The 19,013-nt window shown below is 40.6% G+C and overlaps 1 protein-coding gene and 1 long non-coding RNA gene across 2 annotated transcripts in view; one reads left to right on the top strand and one right to left on the bottom strand.

Moving 5' to 3' along the window:
• The window catches only part of LOC146960052 (uncharacterized), a 77,671-nt gene that overhangs the window by 9,308 nt on the left and 49,350 nt on the right, over window positions 1-19,013 (top strand). Inside the window, exon 2 of the long non-coding RNA XR_015035533.1 lies at window positions 3,373-3,600. This is a non-coding gene — a long non-coding RNA (uncharacterized LOC146960052). The remainder of the gene's footprint in view (window positions 1-3,372; window positions 3,601-19,013) is intronic.
• Window positions 8,635-14,236, bottom strand: LOC146960056 (interferon-induced protein 44-like). The gene is made up of 5 exons (XM_085772671.1): window positions 14,040-14,236; window positions 12,162-12,314; window positions 10,117-10,285; window positions 8,971-9,071; window positions 8,635-8,827 (listed from the first exon to the last, which is right to left on the bottom strand). Exons 1-5 carry the CDS (start codon window positions 14,094-14,096, stop codon window positions 8,651-8,653), a joined length of 657 nt encoding a protein of 218 aa, XP_085628797.1. The 5' UTR covers window positions 14,097-14,236; the 3' UTR covers window positions 8,635-8,650.

Genomic DNA, 19,013 nt, shown 5'->3' with positions numbered 1-19,013 from the left:
GTGCACTTTTCCTTTAACTGTGACACTCAACCTGCATGTGCCCAAACATTTGATTGGCCGCCCATTGTAGTCTTTCAGTCCAGATTCTTTTCTTTTTATTTGTGGCTTATTTTTCATTGCCTTCACATCACACATGCTTATGAGATTTGCTTTAGCACCAGTGTCCAATCTCATGGTGACTACAGTCCCATTTATCATTAGAGGAGCTATCCACTTATCTTCTGTAGTGACATCATTTACATTGTCTGGTTTATTTATTTGTTCACTTTCACAATTCACCATTCCAACAAAGAACGTGTCACTTAGATCAGGCTCGTCTATTAAGTTTACAGTTTTTCCTTTCTTCCACTCTTTCCGTTTGGAGAAGCATTGTTTAGCAAAATGATTCTTGCCTTGGCAAGTGGAGCATTGCTTACCAAACGCTGGACACTGTCTAGGCTTGTGCTGTGAGCCGCAGCGCTTGCAGTTTATCATCACGTCCTCCTGCAGTGCAGGCCGGGTCTGTGTGTGCCGTCTCCGCTGATACGACACTGCTCCAACCGCTGCCGCGCTGTCGCTCTGCGCCGAGGCGACTGCAGACATCTCGCTGAACGTCCTCACGTGCCTTTGGGACAGCTCACTGGCCTGGCAGATCTTAATGGCTCCTGCCAGCGTCAGCTCCATCTCCCGTAGTAGCCTCTCTCTGACCTTTTTATCCTCCACGCCGTAGACGATCTGGTCCCGGATCATGGAGTCCTTCAGCATTGCGAAGTTGCAGGACTGCGCCTTTAGCCGCAAGTCCGTCAGGAAGCTATCGAAGGGCTCATGCTGCCGCTGTGTACGAGACCGAAACACGTACCTCTCGTACGTCTCGTTCTTCTTCGGAGAACAGTGAGTATCAAACTTACTAAGCACTACATCCAACTTTTCATTATCTTCAGGACTGTCAAACACGAACGTGTTAAATACTTCTATGGCCTGTGGCCCTGCTATTGTTAGCAGCAGCGCTACCTTTCTTGCTTCTGGCTTAGCCTCGAGTCCCGTAGCAGCAACATAAAGGTGAAACCGCTGTTTGAAGGTGCGCCAGTTCTCGTCGACATTCCCCGTTAGTTTCAAACTTTCCGGTGGTTTTAAATCCATGTCGCCCATTCGAGTTTACTCCTGGTACCATGTCATGTTCGTGTTCCAAGGATGAGGCCGTGTTGATAGCAAGTAACTTAGTTTAATGTCTCACGTTCTCAACAACATACATGTGGCTCCATGCAGTCTTGCTCTACTCTCTTATATGGTACGGTAAGCTGACTACTAACCAGTACTGCCGCCTAGCGGTCAAACATGTAATAACATCCAATCATAACAAGACTAATGCAAGTTAGATTTTTATATAATTTATAAGGATTTTAAAACGGTGGTAGTAGTAGTAGTAGTAGTAGTGATTTATTCTATCTTTTACACAACATTGTTTACAGTTGAGCAAAAAAAAAAAAGATTGAAAAGGTGTAGGCTGAAGCTATCTAGCTTTTAAATGCCTACCCTTTAATTCAATATTTCATTAAATCCATTAGAGCTCTTAATGATTTCAGAGTCATAGAAAGAAATAAGTATACAATAATTAACAATGCGGTTGGAAAGTTATGTCAAGAACTCTACAAATATCGGTAACAGGGTTTCTGCAGGTACCACCAAATCTAATTTAATGCTTTTTAATGCCCTTTTTAATGCCATTTCAAACATTTTTAATGCCCATGACTGCAAATACTATACGTGTGCATACATACACTTACCTATATACACTTATAAAACGGAAAGGTGAAATCCGGCGATCTGATTGGTTGTTAACCGTGGTATAATGAGCATATACCACGGCTACTATTCTAAAGCCTTATCACAGCGTAGGCTATCACTCCGCCTCAGGCACGTATGACTGGTATGAATGGAAGTTGTTGTCATGTATCCATGACAACGGACTGTTGCAGTCAGTAGCAACAGACAGCTGATGTTTTTACGATGTTAAAAAATGTAGTAAAGTAGTGTAATTGAAATGTTTATGGTGAACTTTCACCTCCAGAGGGTTAACAACGGTAGAGGGGACTGAGCAGTGACAGAGCTACTTGGAGCTAATTTTTTTTTGGACTATTTTTTTCACAGTGAGGCTATTTTATTGGATAATATGTATTTCTGGTTGAATAAAACTACATGAAATTGATTGCGTATCCCTCTTTCATATTGTCAGTATTGACAACAGTTTTATAAAAGCAATATATCACTCCAGTCCGTGGTATATGCTCATTATACCACTCTAAGGGGGAACAACGCCCCTTAGCCGTGGTAGAATTAGCATATACCACGGCCTGTCGTGATATATTGCTTAAATACACACACCCAATTACTTGGTTCTGCATGTTTCTCACACCAATAGAGGAGCACCGACTGCAATTTTCTGGCTGATCACCGATTTTTAAAAAGCCTGACCTGCCGATTCCGATTTTTGCCGATAGCGAAAGTCAACAGTATCCTGCCACCACCTAAAAATATTAATTTAGAAAATTCTCCATTTCTTCACCCACGTTTAATTTTACTGTAGATTAACTGTATAATCCCCCTATTTTTCTGCTCTTTGTGCTCTACAGGGATGTAATGATATCAAAATCTCACTGTATGAATCAATCAAGTTTTTATAAATGTTTTAATGCCTTTGAAAATCGAATTTAATGCCTTTTAATGCCATTTAAGGCCTTAATTTTAGCCAAATATATTTAAAGCAGAAGTAAGTGATATATTTGTGTTAATATAAGCCTTAAATAGTTATATCTTCCGACAGCAATCACTTCTATAGAGTGTTTGGTCTGAAACACGGGTCTGTCAGTCACTCTGCTCTGCTCTGAGCCCAGGAGAAAACATTTATCGTATCCTACAGTTTTTATCCAATGAGGAGAGAGAACGGCATGCAGGGCTGTGTGTGCAGCCAAGGAACGCCGTGAATGTGGCGACGTAGCGACGAGGACTGTTATGGTGCGTTCAAGGAAACTCGTATTTTTCCGACCGTGAAGTGGTACTAGTTCGATCTGGTACGAGTTCACGGGTCAGAAGTTACGAGTGGCCGTTATAGTGACTTTCACAGGTAAAACAAGTCGGAAAAACACGAGTGGGTTGCCTGGAACGCTACAAAGTCGTAAGTTGTGACTTGAAGCTGTAATTTACGATTTCAAAAGCCTGCCTGGAACGCAGCATTAGCGAAAACGACCGGACCACTTACTTCTGCTTTAATGACTTTTAATGCTTTTTAATGACCTGCAGAAACCCTGGGTAAATAAAAGGTAGATGAAGATATTAGATTAAAGGGTAAAAAGCAAAAAGTGAATTTGATAAAGACACAACTTAATTTTGTGGCAGGATCAGAAATAAGACTCCATAGTAACACGTGTCTGTTGCGCCCGTTAGAGTAATTGCAGCCGTCCGCCACGCCGGCGTGGGACCATGAACTCTCCACAGTGGTGCAGCTGATGCTGAGACACTTCTTTACTCGCTGTTCACGTGACTGTTTACTGCAAGACCTCCATGCATGCTTCTGCAGGATGACGTTGGCCTACAGCTGTGAACAGCATCATGTCAAGCGACAAAGTAAGTAAACTAACAATGTATGTTTCAGTGTAACGTAAGTATATTATATTTATACTTTTTAGTGGACGTTGTGCGGTGGTGGGTCGTTTGCTGGCCGTAGCAGAATCTGTTACTACCCCAACACTAGTTTGGGTCCACCGCGTTTGTCTTCTTCCCGTATCCAAGATGAAAGCCGTCAAGGTCGTGCATTCATCTGTCATCTGACATCACGTCCGCAGGACATTTGGTTAACAAATTGCAGCACACATCCTCTTCAAGGCATTCTTCTTGGTTTTGAACGCAGAACGCTTCATCCCGCATTAGCATTAAAAAGTTAAATTACAGGTTTATTTTTTCACAAGTCCTGCCCTTTAAAGTTCCTTTAAATGAAGTAAAAGTTTACTGACTGGGCAGTAGTCCGTTAATCATAATCATACTCACCACTGTGTTTCTACATGTTATAAGTTGTATTTGTTGTCTTATATTTTTCATTTGACATGTTTCAGTTGTTTTGTCTTGTTTGAAGTTACTGTGATTTGGAGCGACATAAAGTTGATCTTCTCTTCTCTTGTCTTGTCACAGGTGAAGCTGATATAAATTGATTTCATTCAATTTGATTCAATTCTATATTGGTTCATTTAGAAATATTTCAGTTTTAAGACGAATTTTGCTTGGTTAAGTTAATTTATTTGGTCCCGTAGGAAATTTTTGCTGGACATACAGTAGGACAGGACCAAATAAATTTACTTAACTGGTTATAAAAGAGATTTTCACAGAGTTAATGCTGCAAATTGTACAAAGATGGAACTCTCTCATAAATGTTTACATTAAACCTTGACCCAAAAACAGCGACATTAGCGCACAGATCTAACAGAGAAACAGGAAATTAAACATTAAAAGATCGATCTAAGGATTTTATGAATCGATATCAGACCTTTCAAATGAAGATTCAGAATATCAGACTGGATTACTCAGTATTAAGACAACTCACAGTGTCTTGTCTTTTTCATGTAACCTAAAACCTGTGTGTTTCACACTGAAGTCTGAAGTGACTGTGTTAATGCTGTTTCATGAATAATAACACTCATCTGGGTTTGTCTTACTGTGTGTGTTTGGTGCTAAACCTGTGTTTTTGTTTTTAGAGCTGAATGATAAAGCACTGAGCTGAAAAAAACTGCCACTGATTTTAAGAAAAATCACATGCAATAACTTTTCAACATCCATATAATTAAATAAACGGAATTACACAAGAAGAAGCAGGACGGTGGATCAACTAGAGTGAGACTGACTCCAGATCAGACAGTGTGGTCATCATCACCTCCTGCTCTGCTCTCTGGGCTGAGGCAGCAGTTTGACTGAAGGGTTACAGTGCCACCTTGAGGCCACAGACACACACAGCATGTTATCTGTTCACTGGCACTGCTGGACTTGATCTGAGGGGATAAATTATGATTAATCACAACGTTGACCATCTAAAGTACAGATTGATCTTCAGGTAAAACCGTCTTCCTCCTCCTCCTCTGCTCCAGTTGTCTGAAGGTCAAACACCAACATCACAGCAGTTTTAGAGATGAAGCCTGGAGCAACATTGCTTTGGTCCAGCAAGTCTGGACTAAAGTGAGTGTGTTTACATCTTAGAAACTTCACTAGTTTAAATACTGAATCAGAGTCGTTGTGTAAATTACTGAACCAGTAGATGGCAGCGTTGTTATTAAAACTACACTTTCCTCTGTTTTCAGCATGAAAGTCTTAAAATCCAGGAAGGAAGCAGAGGGAACTTCTTCCCTGTTGTCTTCAGTGACACCATGGGTCTGAAGAAGGAACTGGAGGAGTCAGGGAGGACGACATGAAACAGACCATAATGAGACACATGACGACGGCCACAAGGTAAAACTGTCACAACAGGATACAGACTTTTCTCTACCATCATAAGACTTATAATAATAATACTGTATAATGACCGTATCTTTGAAACTTCAATTGTATATCAGGCTGATTTTACACATCTGTCTTTGTATCTTCAGTGTGGCCACGTGTCCAATCAGACTTGAGTATTCATTTTGTCAATCACACATCTGCACAGCTGCCCAGTGAGTAGTGACGGAGCCTAAGGTGAGTCTGAGGCCTTGTCCACACGACAACAGAGCTTCACCCAAAACTATCTTTTTGTTGTTCGTTTGGAAAAAGATCTCCATAACCACGACATTGTTTCAAAAAGTTTCTGCGTCCACACAGATCCACTGAAAATGACTGAAACTTATGTACCGTAGATGACCATTTATTAGCCCGGGCGTTTAATATGCTAAATCGACTTGGACCCCAGGCGTTTATAAGAACCAGGCGCGTATTTGCAACAGGCTACAATTTATTTTTGCAATGAGCAGCACCAGACCATCATGCAAAGAACAAGGATTTCAACATAGGAACACTGGAACAAAACTACTTTTTTCCCCGACGCATCTTTATTGACATCAGACAATAAATAAAAAGACAGTTTGTCTGTGTTACCGCGACACAGGGAGCTGATCAGAGCAGTGTTATGAATGATAACGGAAGGGGGGGTCGATCGCGGTAATTTCAACACTGTACATTAGCGCATTTATCTATATCCCTATATCCCTCAGTCTAGCGCGTCTGTGTTTGTGTGTCTGTGTCTGTCTGTGTGTGTGTGTGTGTGTGTGTGTGCGCCTGCATGCGAGAGAGAGAGAGAGCGAGAGGAGGGGCTGACAGAAGAGGTGAGAGCCGGTGAAGTGCTGTTAAAAAAAACTTTTGTTTTCTGTGCAAGACTATGGTAAACACTTAATCGCCCGGGCGTTTAATTGAACCGGCGTTTATTTTGCCAAATGAGGTCGGACCCCGGCGGCTATTAGAGCACAGGCGCGTATTTGCACGCGGGCGATTATTTGGTCATCTACGGTATATATGCAGTATATATGTTAGGCCTGTGTGTGGAGCTGTAACGCTGCCACACAAAACGGAGAAGAAGACGGAAAGCTTGCCCACTATTACTCCAAACATTATAAGTGGATTAAATGTTGACTGGGAGATGTGCCAGCCTAAATACGCCAATTGATGATGATTTAATGGCGTGTTTCAGGTGCAGTAGATGGCCATTGTTGTTACGTCTAGTCTAGTCTACATCTGGTGGTGTTAGAGAGATTACAGGTTAGAGCAGTGGGGGATATGACATTGTTGTTTCACATATGTTCTGTTTTGAGTGTCTACACTAAGAAATGTTGGGGCAGCATGTTGAGGTTTGCCCACTCTGACCTGTGTCCAAAAAATACTGTTTTCTGCCTCCCAAAATGCCGTATCCGTGTGTCTCCAAGTCCCTTAAAATCCCTGGACAACACCTCCTCTCCTGCCTTCATTAGAGCCATTTCCTCATTCTGAGGTCACTGACATCAGTCTGATTAGTCCATCTACTTTAAAAGATTCCTTCAAATGCTTCTAAGAGTTGTGTCCTACTTTTCCTGGACAACAAAGGCACCAACAGGAGGATGCTTCAAGGCTCAACTTATCCCAAGATTTGTTGACCATTAATGAGAAGAATCTGACAGAAAACAACACAGACAGTTCTCCTGAGGATCACACTGTTAAATGTAAGTATTGTGTCTCATCATTTTTGTGGGGGCGGGGCGGGGGGTTGTCTACCACGAGTGTAGTCACCATAATAGAACAGTCACAGTAGAACTGTGGTAACTTTGTTGTAGCTGAGGTTACTGTGTGAGCTAACACATGATAGAACTACAGGTTAAATGTTTAATAAAGTGTTGTAAAATGAGTTCTGCAGATCTGAGGTTACATTAGCTAACATAGTGACAGCAGCTTTGTCGGTGTCATAACGTTACGATTACTGAACGTTAACATTACTACAGTTAACTGATGTGTCTCAACGCACTGTGTTTTCTATGAATTTTCACTGTGTTATCTTCTAATTACAGTACTATTTGTTCTTATTTATAATTAACAACTCTCTCTCTGTTGCAGTGTCTTTCATCCAGCCATGGTCTGGAACTCTGGGGACAGAGGACTGTCACCACCTCCACCTGCACAGACAAGATCATCTCTTCAGTCGTCATCAAACCTCATGTGTGGATCATGCCAAACAGGGATCAGAGGTTTGTGAACAGTGTTATGGAATCATATGTTCCATGGTAAAGCAACTCCCGGTGTGCAGGGGCGGGTCCAGAGTATTTTCTGGTGGGAGGTACAGGGGGTAACAACAGTGAATTTGCACACAGAAATGTAATAATTTCACAAAAACCAAAAACTACCAAGGTCAAAATTATTAGCCCCTCAGATGCAAATAGTTAGTTGTGTGTCCTTTTGCTGGATAACAGCGTAAAGTTGTTTAGTAGTTTTCAACAAGTCTCTGACATGTCTCCTGTGGAATCCCAGCCCCTTTGGGAAATCTCTCCAGCTCCTTCAGATTTGATTCCCAGTCACAAGATTCCCAGTTGCAGACACACTGAAGCATCCTCACAGCATAATACTCCACCACCATGTTTCACTGTGGGGATGTTTCAGTGCGTCTGAAGCTGTAGGCCTGGGACGATCAAATTGTGTATTGGCGTTTGGAGGGTTGCTGGGCGATAAAATTGTTCTATATAGCTATCCTTATTCCTAATTATTCCACATTATACCATGCTATGGGTGAATTCTCTGATTGGCTGAAGGGTGTCCGTTAAAAAGTGATAATGGACATCCACAAAGACGTTCCGGTCAAATTGCCTGATTACGGTTCTGAATGTTACTGCGCTGGCTCAAACTGTAGTTAGTAACCATGGCAATGGAGACTCCAACCATAACAAGTTTTTTTAAGATAAGATAAGAATACTTTATTGTCCAATGGTTTAAGAACACAGTGGAAATTTGGTTTAAGGTTGTTATGACTATGTTTTGATACATTTCCTCTATTTTGTAAACTGTTGCAATATGTAAACAAAACTAATCTGCTGCTACCACAATGAAAATGTATTGAATCACATGTGACATTATATTTAGTATCTTGTGGAGCTGTAATATAAATGAAGAACAGACATACGAAAGTTTTTTTTTTGGCAGATGATCACTGACTCTGATTAGACATTTTGTAAATGAAATCATCTCCAAAGTCAATAATCAGCCTCAGAACTCTCAGGATCAGAGTGTCAACATCAGCATCGATGGAGTCTTCATCACTGTAGTTTTTCACAGCAAAGATGCAGTTCATTGGAACACCCAGTGCTGAGCTGAAGTCCTTCATCTAAGATCGAAAGAAACGATAGTTGAGTTTATTCCCAAGTTTTTAGCTCATATCCTGAAACAAACTGTAAAGCTCAACATATCTATTATATTTACTTACATTCTAACATTCATGTAAAAAAAAAACGACTGACATGGATTCACCTTTTGCTTTATGTGGTCGCTCTTGTAGACGTTCTTTAGATTATTTTGAGTTTCACCACAGGCCTCATCAACTTTGGTGACAACAGCCAGTTGGGGAATTCCTGCACATGGAGAGATTTACTACACGTTATTATGAGTCCGTATTTGTCAGGCAGCTTGATTTTATGTTGAGATTCCAACAAACATAAAACTATTCCAGAAAAGAGGCTGAATTAGATGAGAATAGAACAGAATAGTCCTTTATGTATCCTTTACAGGAAATGATGGTATCACAGCTGTTAACAGTGAAGTCCAAAAGCTCAACCCCAACATGATCAGTTATACTATATTGGAGATGGCCACGTGGGCCCACGTGTCTCTTAGCATTTCTCAAGTAAATTCTGCACTGGTTAAATATGGTGAAATTGAAATTGAATTGAATGAAGAGAGTTGATAACGTGTGGGCTTGAACCTTGTTCTAACCCTTGTTGTGCAGGACACTATGAATAAAATTATTACTTATTACTTACTTACTGATCATATTCATGATCCTTATGTGTGGAGAGTGGAGAGATCTGGTGCTTTGTTTTGTTTGTTTTTGTTTTTATTTATTTGCAACATAAACACCAACAATTACTAAAACCAAAATGAAACAAGAATAGTATGTGCGGGAGAGGTTAAAAACCCTAAATGGGTATTTAAATGAAAGCGCATTTATTGTAACAAATAGTCAAAAGAAAATTGTGGGTACATATTGTGCACGAGTGGGTAAACATGTACTGTATAGATGATTGAATTATAACTATACTAGGACAATAAACTTTTGGGAGTCTTGATATCAGATAGTAGGTCTTCCGTCTGGACGTAAAATTAATCAGGGATGAAGATATTTTTGCTACATGGGTTAGGGTTATTCCAAAAGTAAAAGAAAACTGACTAGGTGCAGTGTGGCAAAAGGGAAGGTGAAGTTTATCAGTGTGTCTTGTATTGTAAGAATGGACCTGTGAACTGTGCTAATGATGCACAACAAAGTGATGCAGTTTTCGGTCATCAAAAGAATTACAACTCCCTACAATTTGGATATTGTACTTGGTCATATTGCAATTTCAGTTATCACTTGGTTATCTGCAATCTGTTTCTGAAACATCCCGCTCACTTTGCTCTTACCCAAGTCACTGGCTGTCTCTCTGATCTCCTTCATCTTCTTCAGCGTTGATTCCTTAATTTCTGCTGCGTGAAGAGAATGGACACAAACCAGAACATGGACTCTGTCATCTGGAGAGGGGGAAGGGTTGTAGTCTGGATCACGACTGGACAATGAAGACATGGGATTGAACTGAAAAATAATGTAAAAATCCAAATAAATAATGAGTCATCAACTTTTTACTGAGGGGCTCTGATGAGTGTTTTTGAGGCCAAGTGCTACTCAATATGTGCAACTAAAATTTCACATGGTCACAAGTGAATGGTCATTATTCAATAGGACTTTTTGTGCTTTACCACCTCATTGGATCTGATCTTAAATTTAAAAAAGGGGAAATTTTCTTCGAGAATTACATCACAAATGCTGCGTTCACATGGAGTCCGGAAATGAAAACAGCAGCAACAATATGTCAATATAATACGCCGTTGTCAATCTCAGCCATGTTTCACCCGTTGCCTGACAACCATGTCACATCCGGTTGAGGGTAATGTCGCGGTGGATGGCAATAATTAAAATATTTTAACTCTGGACGGTATTGCTGTTTGCCGTTGCCGCCGACTGTATTCTTTGCCGGCCTCCCCCAAGTGTTACCGTCGTTCTCTCGTCCACTAAAATGACATCCGGTGTGCTGTCTGACGGACTCCATGTGAACACAGCATGAGAGCTACTTATTTATTTTACTTACAGTCTTAAAGCAGAAGTAAGTGATATATTTGTGTTAATATAAGTCTTAAATAGTTATATCTTCCGACAGCAATCACTTCTATAGAGTGTTTGGACTGAATCACGGGTCTGTCAGTCACTCTGCTCTGCTCTGAGTCGAGGAGAAAACATTTATCGTATCCTACAGTTTTTATCCAATGAGGAGAGAGAACGGCATGCAGGGCTGTGTGTGCAGCCAAGGGACGCCGTGAATGTGGCGACGTAGGGACGAGGACTGTTATGGTGCGTTCAAGGAAACTCGTATTTTTCCGACCGTGAAGTGGTACCAGTTCGATCTGGTACGAGTTCACGGGTCAGAAGTTACGAGTGGCCGTTATAGTGACTTTCACCGGTAAAACAGGTCGGAGAAACACGAGTGGGTTGCCTGAAACGCTACAAAGTCGTAAGTTGTGACTTGAAGCTGTAATTTACGATTTCAAAAGCCTGCCTGGAACGCAGCATTAGCGAAAACGACCGGACCACTTACTTCTGCTTTAAGATACTTTGTGAATACGGGCCTTGAGGTTTTGGGGAAATATTTCCAAATTATGTACACAACATCATGGAAAAAACAGATTGTTGAAGAGCATGTAAATGTGTCAAATTCATTATTAGCATTAAGCGATTTTCTTTTGGTGTGTGTGTGCATGTACACACACTCAGTATCTTATGAGTGCAAATCAACCTTTAGTTCACCCAGCATGATTTTCTTTTATCATTACAAAAATGGAAACACAAGTGAGGAAAAACTTCTGTAAGTGTTATTTCATTTTGTCTATGCCTCCTTCTCATTGTTATAACAGCATCCATTGTACACAATCCTTGGCTGAGTGGGACCCCTTTTTCAAATGTACTAAATTCAGACGCAGTCACAACCACCACCGACTTGCAGGCTTAGTAAACCCCTTTGTGTGCTTACTCATAATAAACTGCATTTTCTCAGGGCAGAAATGCCCAATATTGCCCATTCATTAAGGCTAAGATACTAAATGGACAGCGTGTGTTTTGTATAAAAAATTAAAAATAATATAAATTTGTATAATAATCATTTGCACTGTTAGACAATTTTTTGCTGGTGATATCAAGTACACCCAAATCTTTAATAAATCAGCCCCGAATTTATAAAAATAGAGGAAAGTGTCATTGTGGCCTCAGCGGGTTAAGTGCTTTTGTCCTAATATTCAGATAGACATTCTGCATTTTATTAAGAACAATGAAGTAGTACTAATCTTGTTTAAGTCTCAATGAAAAATGTATCTCTAAATGTCTGTTTTACTGAACAAAGGACATAGTGCGACAGTCGTACCTTGTAACCCTCTTTCACGTGTCCCATCATGGCCAGTTTGATGTCCTCCACCTTGACTCCACTCTCCTCCTCCTCCTCCAGACCCATGATATCATTGAAAACGACAGGGTAGAAGTCCCCTCTTTTGCCTTTCTGGATTTTATGGGTTTCATACTGAAAGATACATGAATAAAATGGTCTTATTTTTAGTTTTGGTTGCTTTCTTGCAGGCTTGCTTATACTGTATACATGTGAAAGTGTTCATCACATAGGGGTAAATATGTCACTTCCCCTGACAGTTTTCCCCTCAATGCCCTTGCGCTTTGTTAGGTGTATTTTCTGTTAAAGATAATTTACAACTTTCAACAGATGGTGCAAGGAATGTCTATTTTCCTAATGCAGAATACAAACTGTAAGTGTTGACTTAAAGAGGATTAGCTACAGCCACCTCTCTAACTCAGTCGATTAGCTGTGTAGGTGGTCTCAAATTTCAAGTACCTGGGGGCACATTTCCAATGATCTAACCTGCACCTGTAACATGGCCAGCATCACAGGGGAGGCCCACCAACATTTTTAACTTGAGGAAGCTGAAGTGTGCTGTCCTGACATCTTTTTATAGCTACTGCTGTGGACTGTCTCTTTATTCACTTGTCTTTTACTGTCACTTCTGGGAGCTGAGGACAGCTCAGGTGAAAGGAAATTTAGAACAATAATAAATGAACCTTGAACATTTCCTTACTGTCAGGGGAGGACTAGGACTAAAAAACAGCCCTGGACTTTGACTTGGCACACGGCCCAGTGAGATTCTGATGCATTAACATTTTATATTTCTGTCATGTGAAGCGCTGGGTGCATGTGGCCCCCGCCTTTTCACTTCAAAATTGGCCAGCAGTCTCATTCTGTTTTTTAAGAATATATCTAATTGCCTATGTTCACAGTTAGTACCTACCAATAACAGGCATAATCATGAAACAAGACAAGCGGTAAACAATAAATTCACACAAAGAACAGCAATGTATAGAGCTGTGGCAGAATGTAATAGGCCTCCACCTGAGCTTCTATTAGTGGTAAGCAAAAGTAGTTTTAAAAAATCTGCTTTTATGGAGGAGATAGTCTAGTGTCTGATTTCTTGGTTTCCTCTTTTGTTATCTGTTAGTTTTGTTTGATTTGTTGTGTTGTTTTTGCTTTGTTGTTTCATAAGCTCAAGTAATGTCTTATATGTATGTTTTGTTTTTTTGTTTTGTTTGCTCTGTATGTTTTTTCTATATTTGTAATTGTATGTGCTTGACCCCAGGAAGAATAGCCATTGCTCATTTAACGAAGCAATGGCTAATGGGGATCCTAATGAATAAACAAATAACAAATGTCTATGCCTCCTTCTCATTGTTATAACAGCATCCATTGTGCACAATCCTTGGCTGAGTGGCATCCCCATTTCAAGTGTACTAAATTCAGATGCAGTGAACAACCACCACAGACTTGCAGGCTTAGTAAACCTCTTTGTGTGCTTACTCATAATAGACTGCATTTTCTCCTATTTTGCACACAAGGGCAGAGATGCTGAGTATTGGCCATTCAATAAGGCTAAGATACTAAATGGACAGCGTGTGTTTTGCATATTAAAAAAAAAACGCTCCTTTGCACAATTTTTCATCTATCTCATCCTGTGTGACCCTTTTCATGTTGCATATCCAACATGGATATGGAACAGATGCTTTTAAATGTGTCTGTCAGTAACCACCAATACCTTTTCTGTTAAGTGCATGATATTTGAAAGTGTATAGAGATTAATGTTTTTCAATTTTAGTTTGTATGTTACTGAAAGATGCAGCTTCTGACTAACCAATAACTAGGTGTTAAGGTGTGTGTGTGTAAGTAAAGAAGAACAAGGCGGAGTACCCTTTTAGTGTGACTCTGGTCAGAGATCACAGCACTGACTCCAGCTGGTATGGTCATTCTCCCCACTAAGATGTTGCTGATAGAGTTGATGAAGCTGGACTTTCCAGTACCAACTGGTCCATAGAGCAAAACTCTGAGATGTTTGACCTCATCGAGTTGAGATTGATAATTCTTCACATAATCCAAACCCTCTTGGTTGTTTCTGTTAAAAAAAATAGATAATAAAATAAAGATAATGGATTTAATCAGACTGCAGCCATGCTAGCAGCTCTGTGAGGCTGCATTCAGGTACAGATGTGCTCTGAGCTAAGTTTATTTTATTTGTTTATTTAATTTGGATCAATCTTCCTGGGGTGCACCCAATCTTCCTGTTTATTCTGATACGATAATGAGGCTACCATGCTGATGTTTAGCAGATATTCACCACTGTACTTCAGCCGGTTATCAGTGTTGATGAACTCATCACAACAAAACTACGTTGTCACCACGCGGAAAGTACTCACCCCCAGGGTAAGGTTCTCCAAGAATCTTTGACAGCTGACAAGAAAACAATATCAGTCATTATGTGTCAGTCAGGAGTGTTGTCATGTGAATATGAATAATGTTATTCTATTGAACTTCAAACTTTATTTATTTGTATAGCACCTTTCATATATAAAAATAAAAATCTTGGTTGACTTGTTTATTTCATGATTGCATCGAATGCTACAGAATGTTTTTTGTAGACTCACTGATGATGATGATGATGATGTGTGTAAAGTCTGGTTTATTTACTTAAAATGTATTTCAAATGAGACTGGGTTGTTAGTTTCAACTGAGTGTTTTGGTTAAGTGTGTACATTTGATGAAGTCATATTAGACTGACCCCCGCTGCACATACAATAGAGAAAACTAATAATTGAAACATTGAAAAAAGTTTGACTTGCATGATAAATCACCTTCCATGGCTTGAAAGGAGGAATACCTATGAGAGTAAAAACACTTATTGCAATGCTAAAATTTTCACCTGATTAAACCAAAAATCACATTGAAATCTCTACATATACATATGTAGGTTATATTGATTATTAATTACAGTATGTTTCTTGCAGTAATCTGACAATAATGATGGTAGAGAGTTCTTACCTTCAAAGGCGACACAGTAGAGAGGAGCACCCAATTACCCTGCTGGATTTGGTCCTTTATACATGCTGTTTAACTTTCACTTTCATCAACCATGTAGTTTATAAGAAAACCACAAGGCTCCCTCAGAGTCTAACAGTAAATCTTTAACATTTTACTCAAAAACACACCACACCCAGATTGTGTGTTACTTATTTACTCAGCAGTCTGATGCAAGGCCAGCACAACAACACCAGCAATCCCTAACCCAGGCTAATACACACACAAAACTTACACCAAATGGCGTCAATGCAGCGCACACTGGCCCTCATTTATCTAACCTGCATTAGGATCTGGTGTAGATCCTGGTGTAAATATCAGTGTGTGCCACATGTTTTACAAAAGGTGTTTACATCTCTGATTTCAGTGCAAAACTGTTGTGGTGTTGATAAATCTGGAGGCTGAAAACAGATGTAATTTAAATGTCACCCTCCGATATATTCTACTTTAAAGGCATCGTTCTGCCCCCTTCACAGCATGTGACGGTCAAGAAGAGGGACTTTACTGACAGTACCACATTCAAAAGGTAGAGGGTGGCATCATGGCTCAGGTGGTAGAGTGGGTCGTCCAATGATCAGAGGGTTGGCGGTTCGAATCCCGCTCTGTCCCGGTTGCTGCCGTAGTGTCCTTGGGCAGGACACCTTACCCACCTTGATCCTGATGGTTCGTGGTTCGCGCCTTGCATGGCAGCTTCCGCCATCAGTGTGTGTGTGAATGTGTGTGTGAATGGGTGAATGTGATGTGTACTGTAAAGCGCTTTGGGTATCGTTAAGATGGAAAAGCGCTATATAAATACAGACCATTTACCATTACCATCATAAAGTATTTGTCAATCATTGGTGGATGGAGGCTTCAGAGGCACGTATGTGTACGATCAGTCACACCGCCTTTATATCACCTTGGGGGGTGTAAAACAAGGTTATATAAATTACTGAATAAGGCAAGGCAAGGCAATTTTATTTGTATAGCCCGTTTTTACAAACAGTTTGTCTCAAAGGGCTTTACATGGCATCGTAACAACATCCTCTGTCCTTAGACCCTCACATCCACTGAGGAAAAACTCCATGGAAAACCCTTTTAACAGGGAAAAATCGGAGAAACCTCAGGGTGAGCAACAGAGGAGGGATCCCTCACCCAGGACGGACAGACGTGCAATAGATGTTACAGACAAAAAAACAGTTTACAGTTTAGGTCACAGAATGTGCGAAATATGGAACAATCGGTTAATAAATAAATACATTGCAATAAAACAGTAACAAAAAACAGTGGGACATGACAGGTAGGCCTACTCAACAGATGCAAGAATCAACTGTAATTTGTTGTAAATTTTGTTTAAAGATAGTGCGTGATGTCAAGATAGTGACTGATTGATTGATTAACTTTAATATCCCCAAGGGGGCAATTCAGTGTACAACAGCAGTTGGCACAATAAACCCACCGGATACAACACATAAAGTAGCAATAAATAGATAGAAATACATCGTATGTAATACATAACGGTACGAGAAATACCAGGATACATCATAAAAATTATTACCTAATACCTACAAGTCAGATCAAATCATCAGCTACAGCTGGTTCAAATATTTAACAGCTAACGGGACGAATTATCTCAAGTATCTAGTCGACCTGGCCTTCCTAGTAAAGGACATCCTCCTACCTGAGGCTAACAATCTGAACTCCTTGTTCAGAGGATGATCAGGATCTGCCAGTATGGCCTTTGCCCTCTGAACACACCTGACTTGATCATCGAGGTCAGTGCCGATGATCTTTCGGCATTGTTTAATGATACTGCTTAGTCTGTTTTTGTTAGCTAGACTGAGGTTGCCAAACCAGCAGATAATAGAAAAAGTGAATACAGACTTGACGAAATGTGGCAAGGTGAAGAGGGCCCGGGCGAGGATTGAACCCACACTTCCCAGGTAATAGTCATGCGCGCTTGCCAACCCACCCAAAGGGACATCCTCTTGGCCAATAGCCAGGGCGCATGATCAATTGGAGGCATTCAGATGTCAGCCTATCGTCCAGGATAGTCCCAAGGTATTTATACTGGGTGAATGTCTCGACTGGGGACCGTTTTATGGTCATTAGTGGCATGGTAGGACGGTTTCTACTAAAGTCAAACCGCAGATTTTTTGTCTTGCTAACATTTAGTTGCAAAAATGACTCCTCACACCACTCAGCAAAATTATCCAAAACAGGACCGTGGCCCACCTCATGATCCTGCAAGAGACTGAGGGTCACTGAATCATCAGCATATTTTATGATAAATGATGACTCATAAATACTGCGACAGCAGTTTGTGTACAGGATGAATAATAAGGGCGACAAGACACACCCCTGAGGCGAACCAGTTGAGCACGTCAGAGCTGTGGACAGGGGCTTTGAGGGTGTTTTGTAAACTTTTCCAATCATTAGCTGCAGCAAACCTAAAACCACTGCGTCCAAAGACGGTGTGGGCTTTTTGGGGAATGAGAGTTTGATGGGTTTACTGGACCTTAGATTAGAGCGGAGTGGGAGAGGTGCAGAAGGGAAGAGAGGTAGAGAGGTGTTAAGCCAAGTATGGTTTTGTAAATGGATGTATACTGTATTCTTTTTTTAACTAATGAGAACAGTTAACAACACGAAGTCTGCACGGCTGCATTAGTTTTATAGATTTATTATCATATAACACAGCCATGGTCTATCTTTTTTTTTTTTTAAGTATATTTTTTGTGCTTTTATTGCCTTTTTAGTTGATAGTGCAGTCGAAAGAGAGACAGGAAATGGGGAGGCAGAGAGTGGGTGAATGACACGCAGGAAAGGGCCATCCGACGCGGGACTCAAACCGGGGCCGCCTGCATCGCGGACTGAGCCTCAACATGGGGCGGCAGCTCCACCCAGTCAGCTAAACGCCACCCCGCCATGGTCTATCTTGCATGTTAAACACTGATTCAAATTTGCATACACCAGGTCAGACGTGGCATGAGATTTTTGCGTACACTACGCTCACGTTCAGATTGCTAAATGCTGTGTTGGCAAAAATTAGTTCTCTTTGTTCAATAAGAATTAAAAAGAAAGGATTCACACGTCGGCTGTCTTTCTGAGCTTTAATAAACATTCATGAATGGAGTCACACATACAACTGGTCAGTGGGTGAGTGACCTGAAGATGTTCTCAGGCTCACTGGCTGTGTCCGAAATCACTCACTCATTCCCTACTTCCTACTCACTATATTCGGACACCACTACAAAATGGCGTGGTCACTATATATATAGTACACTATACTGTCTTCAAAGGGATTAACTAAGTACCACATATCACAAGGTAAAAAGAAGTTCAATCACAACCATGATTGAGCCATTTCAAATTATACACCATCACACAGCAGTCTTTTAAGTCCTGCTGGAACTGGACATTTGTCTCGAGTTCATCCACTTTATTCCTTTGGGACTGGGCATTCCCCAGGATCATCATGTGCAGCAGAGTAAAGTAAAAACACAAAACATGGACAACACAAAGACATAATGTAAGTTGAAATGCAAAAATAGAGATTTAAATTAATATTAAGATCGCCCACTCGACACATAATCTCAAGGCCCTTTATAGCATGTGGGCAGGACCTTGCAATATCAAAGACAAAAACCAACAGTTTCCACAATTAGCTGCACTTTGTGCCTTTGTGACCTCCCATTCATAGCTTTTCCAAAATCTGGAATCTTAATTAACATGGACATTTGTACTTCAGGCCTCATAACAAAAGGAGCTGTTTTTTCTCTTGGCATCATTCAAGGTAGAGTTCAAACCAACACGACCCAAGTTCTGTGAGGCCCT

The sequence above is a fragment of the Trachurus japonicus genome, unplaced genomic scaffold (assembly GCF_045865225.1).
Source record: "Trachurus japonicus isolate A0001 unplaced genomic scaffold, Traja_1.0 AP030749.1".
NCBI classification, from domain to species: domain Eukaryota; kingdom Metazoa; phylum Chordata; class Actinopteri; order Carangiformes; family Carangidae; genus Trachurus; species Trachurus japonicus.
The sequence above is the reverse complement of the archived record's forward strand: the minus strand, read 5'-3'. Positions and strand labels throughout refer to the sequence as shown.

Bases quoted from the DNA above. Each gene is read 5' to 3' on its own strand.
- LOC146960056 (XM_085772671.1), bottom strand. From the start codon at position 14,096: ATGACCATACCAGCTGGAGTCAGTGCTGTGATCTCTGACCAGAGTCAC. The intron at 9,072-10,116 runs GTAAGAGCAAAG...CTCCATGTGCAG, and splicing joins AGAGACAGCCAGTGACTTGG to GAATTCCCCAACTGGCTGTT. The intron at 8,828-8,970 runs GTGAATCCATGT...TTTCGATCTTAG, and splicing joins GCGACCACATAAAGCAAAAG to ATGAAGGACTTCAGCTCAGC.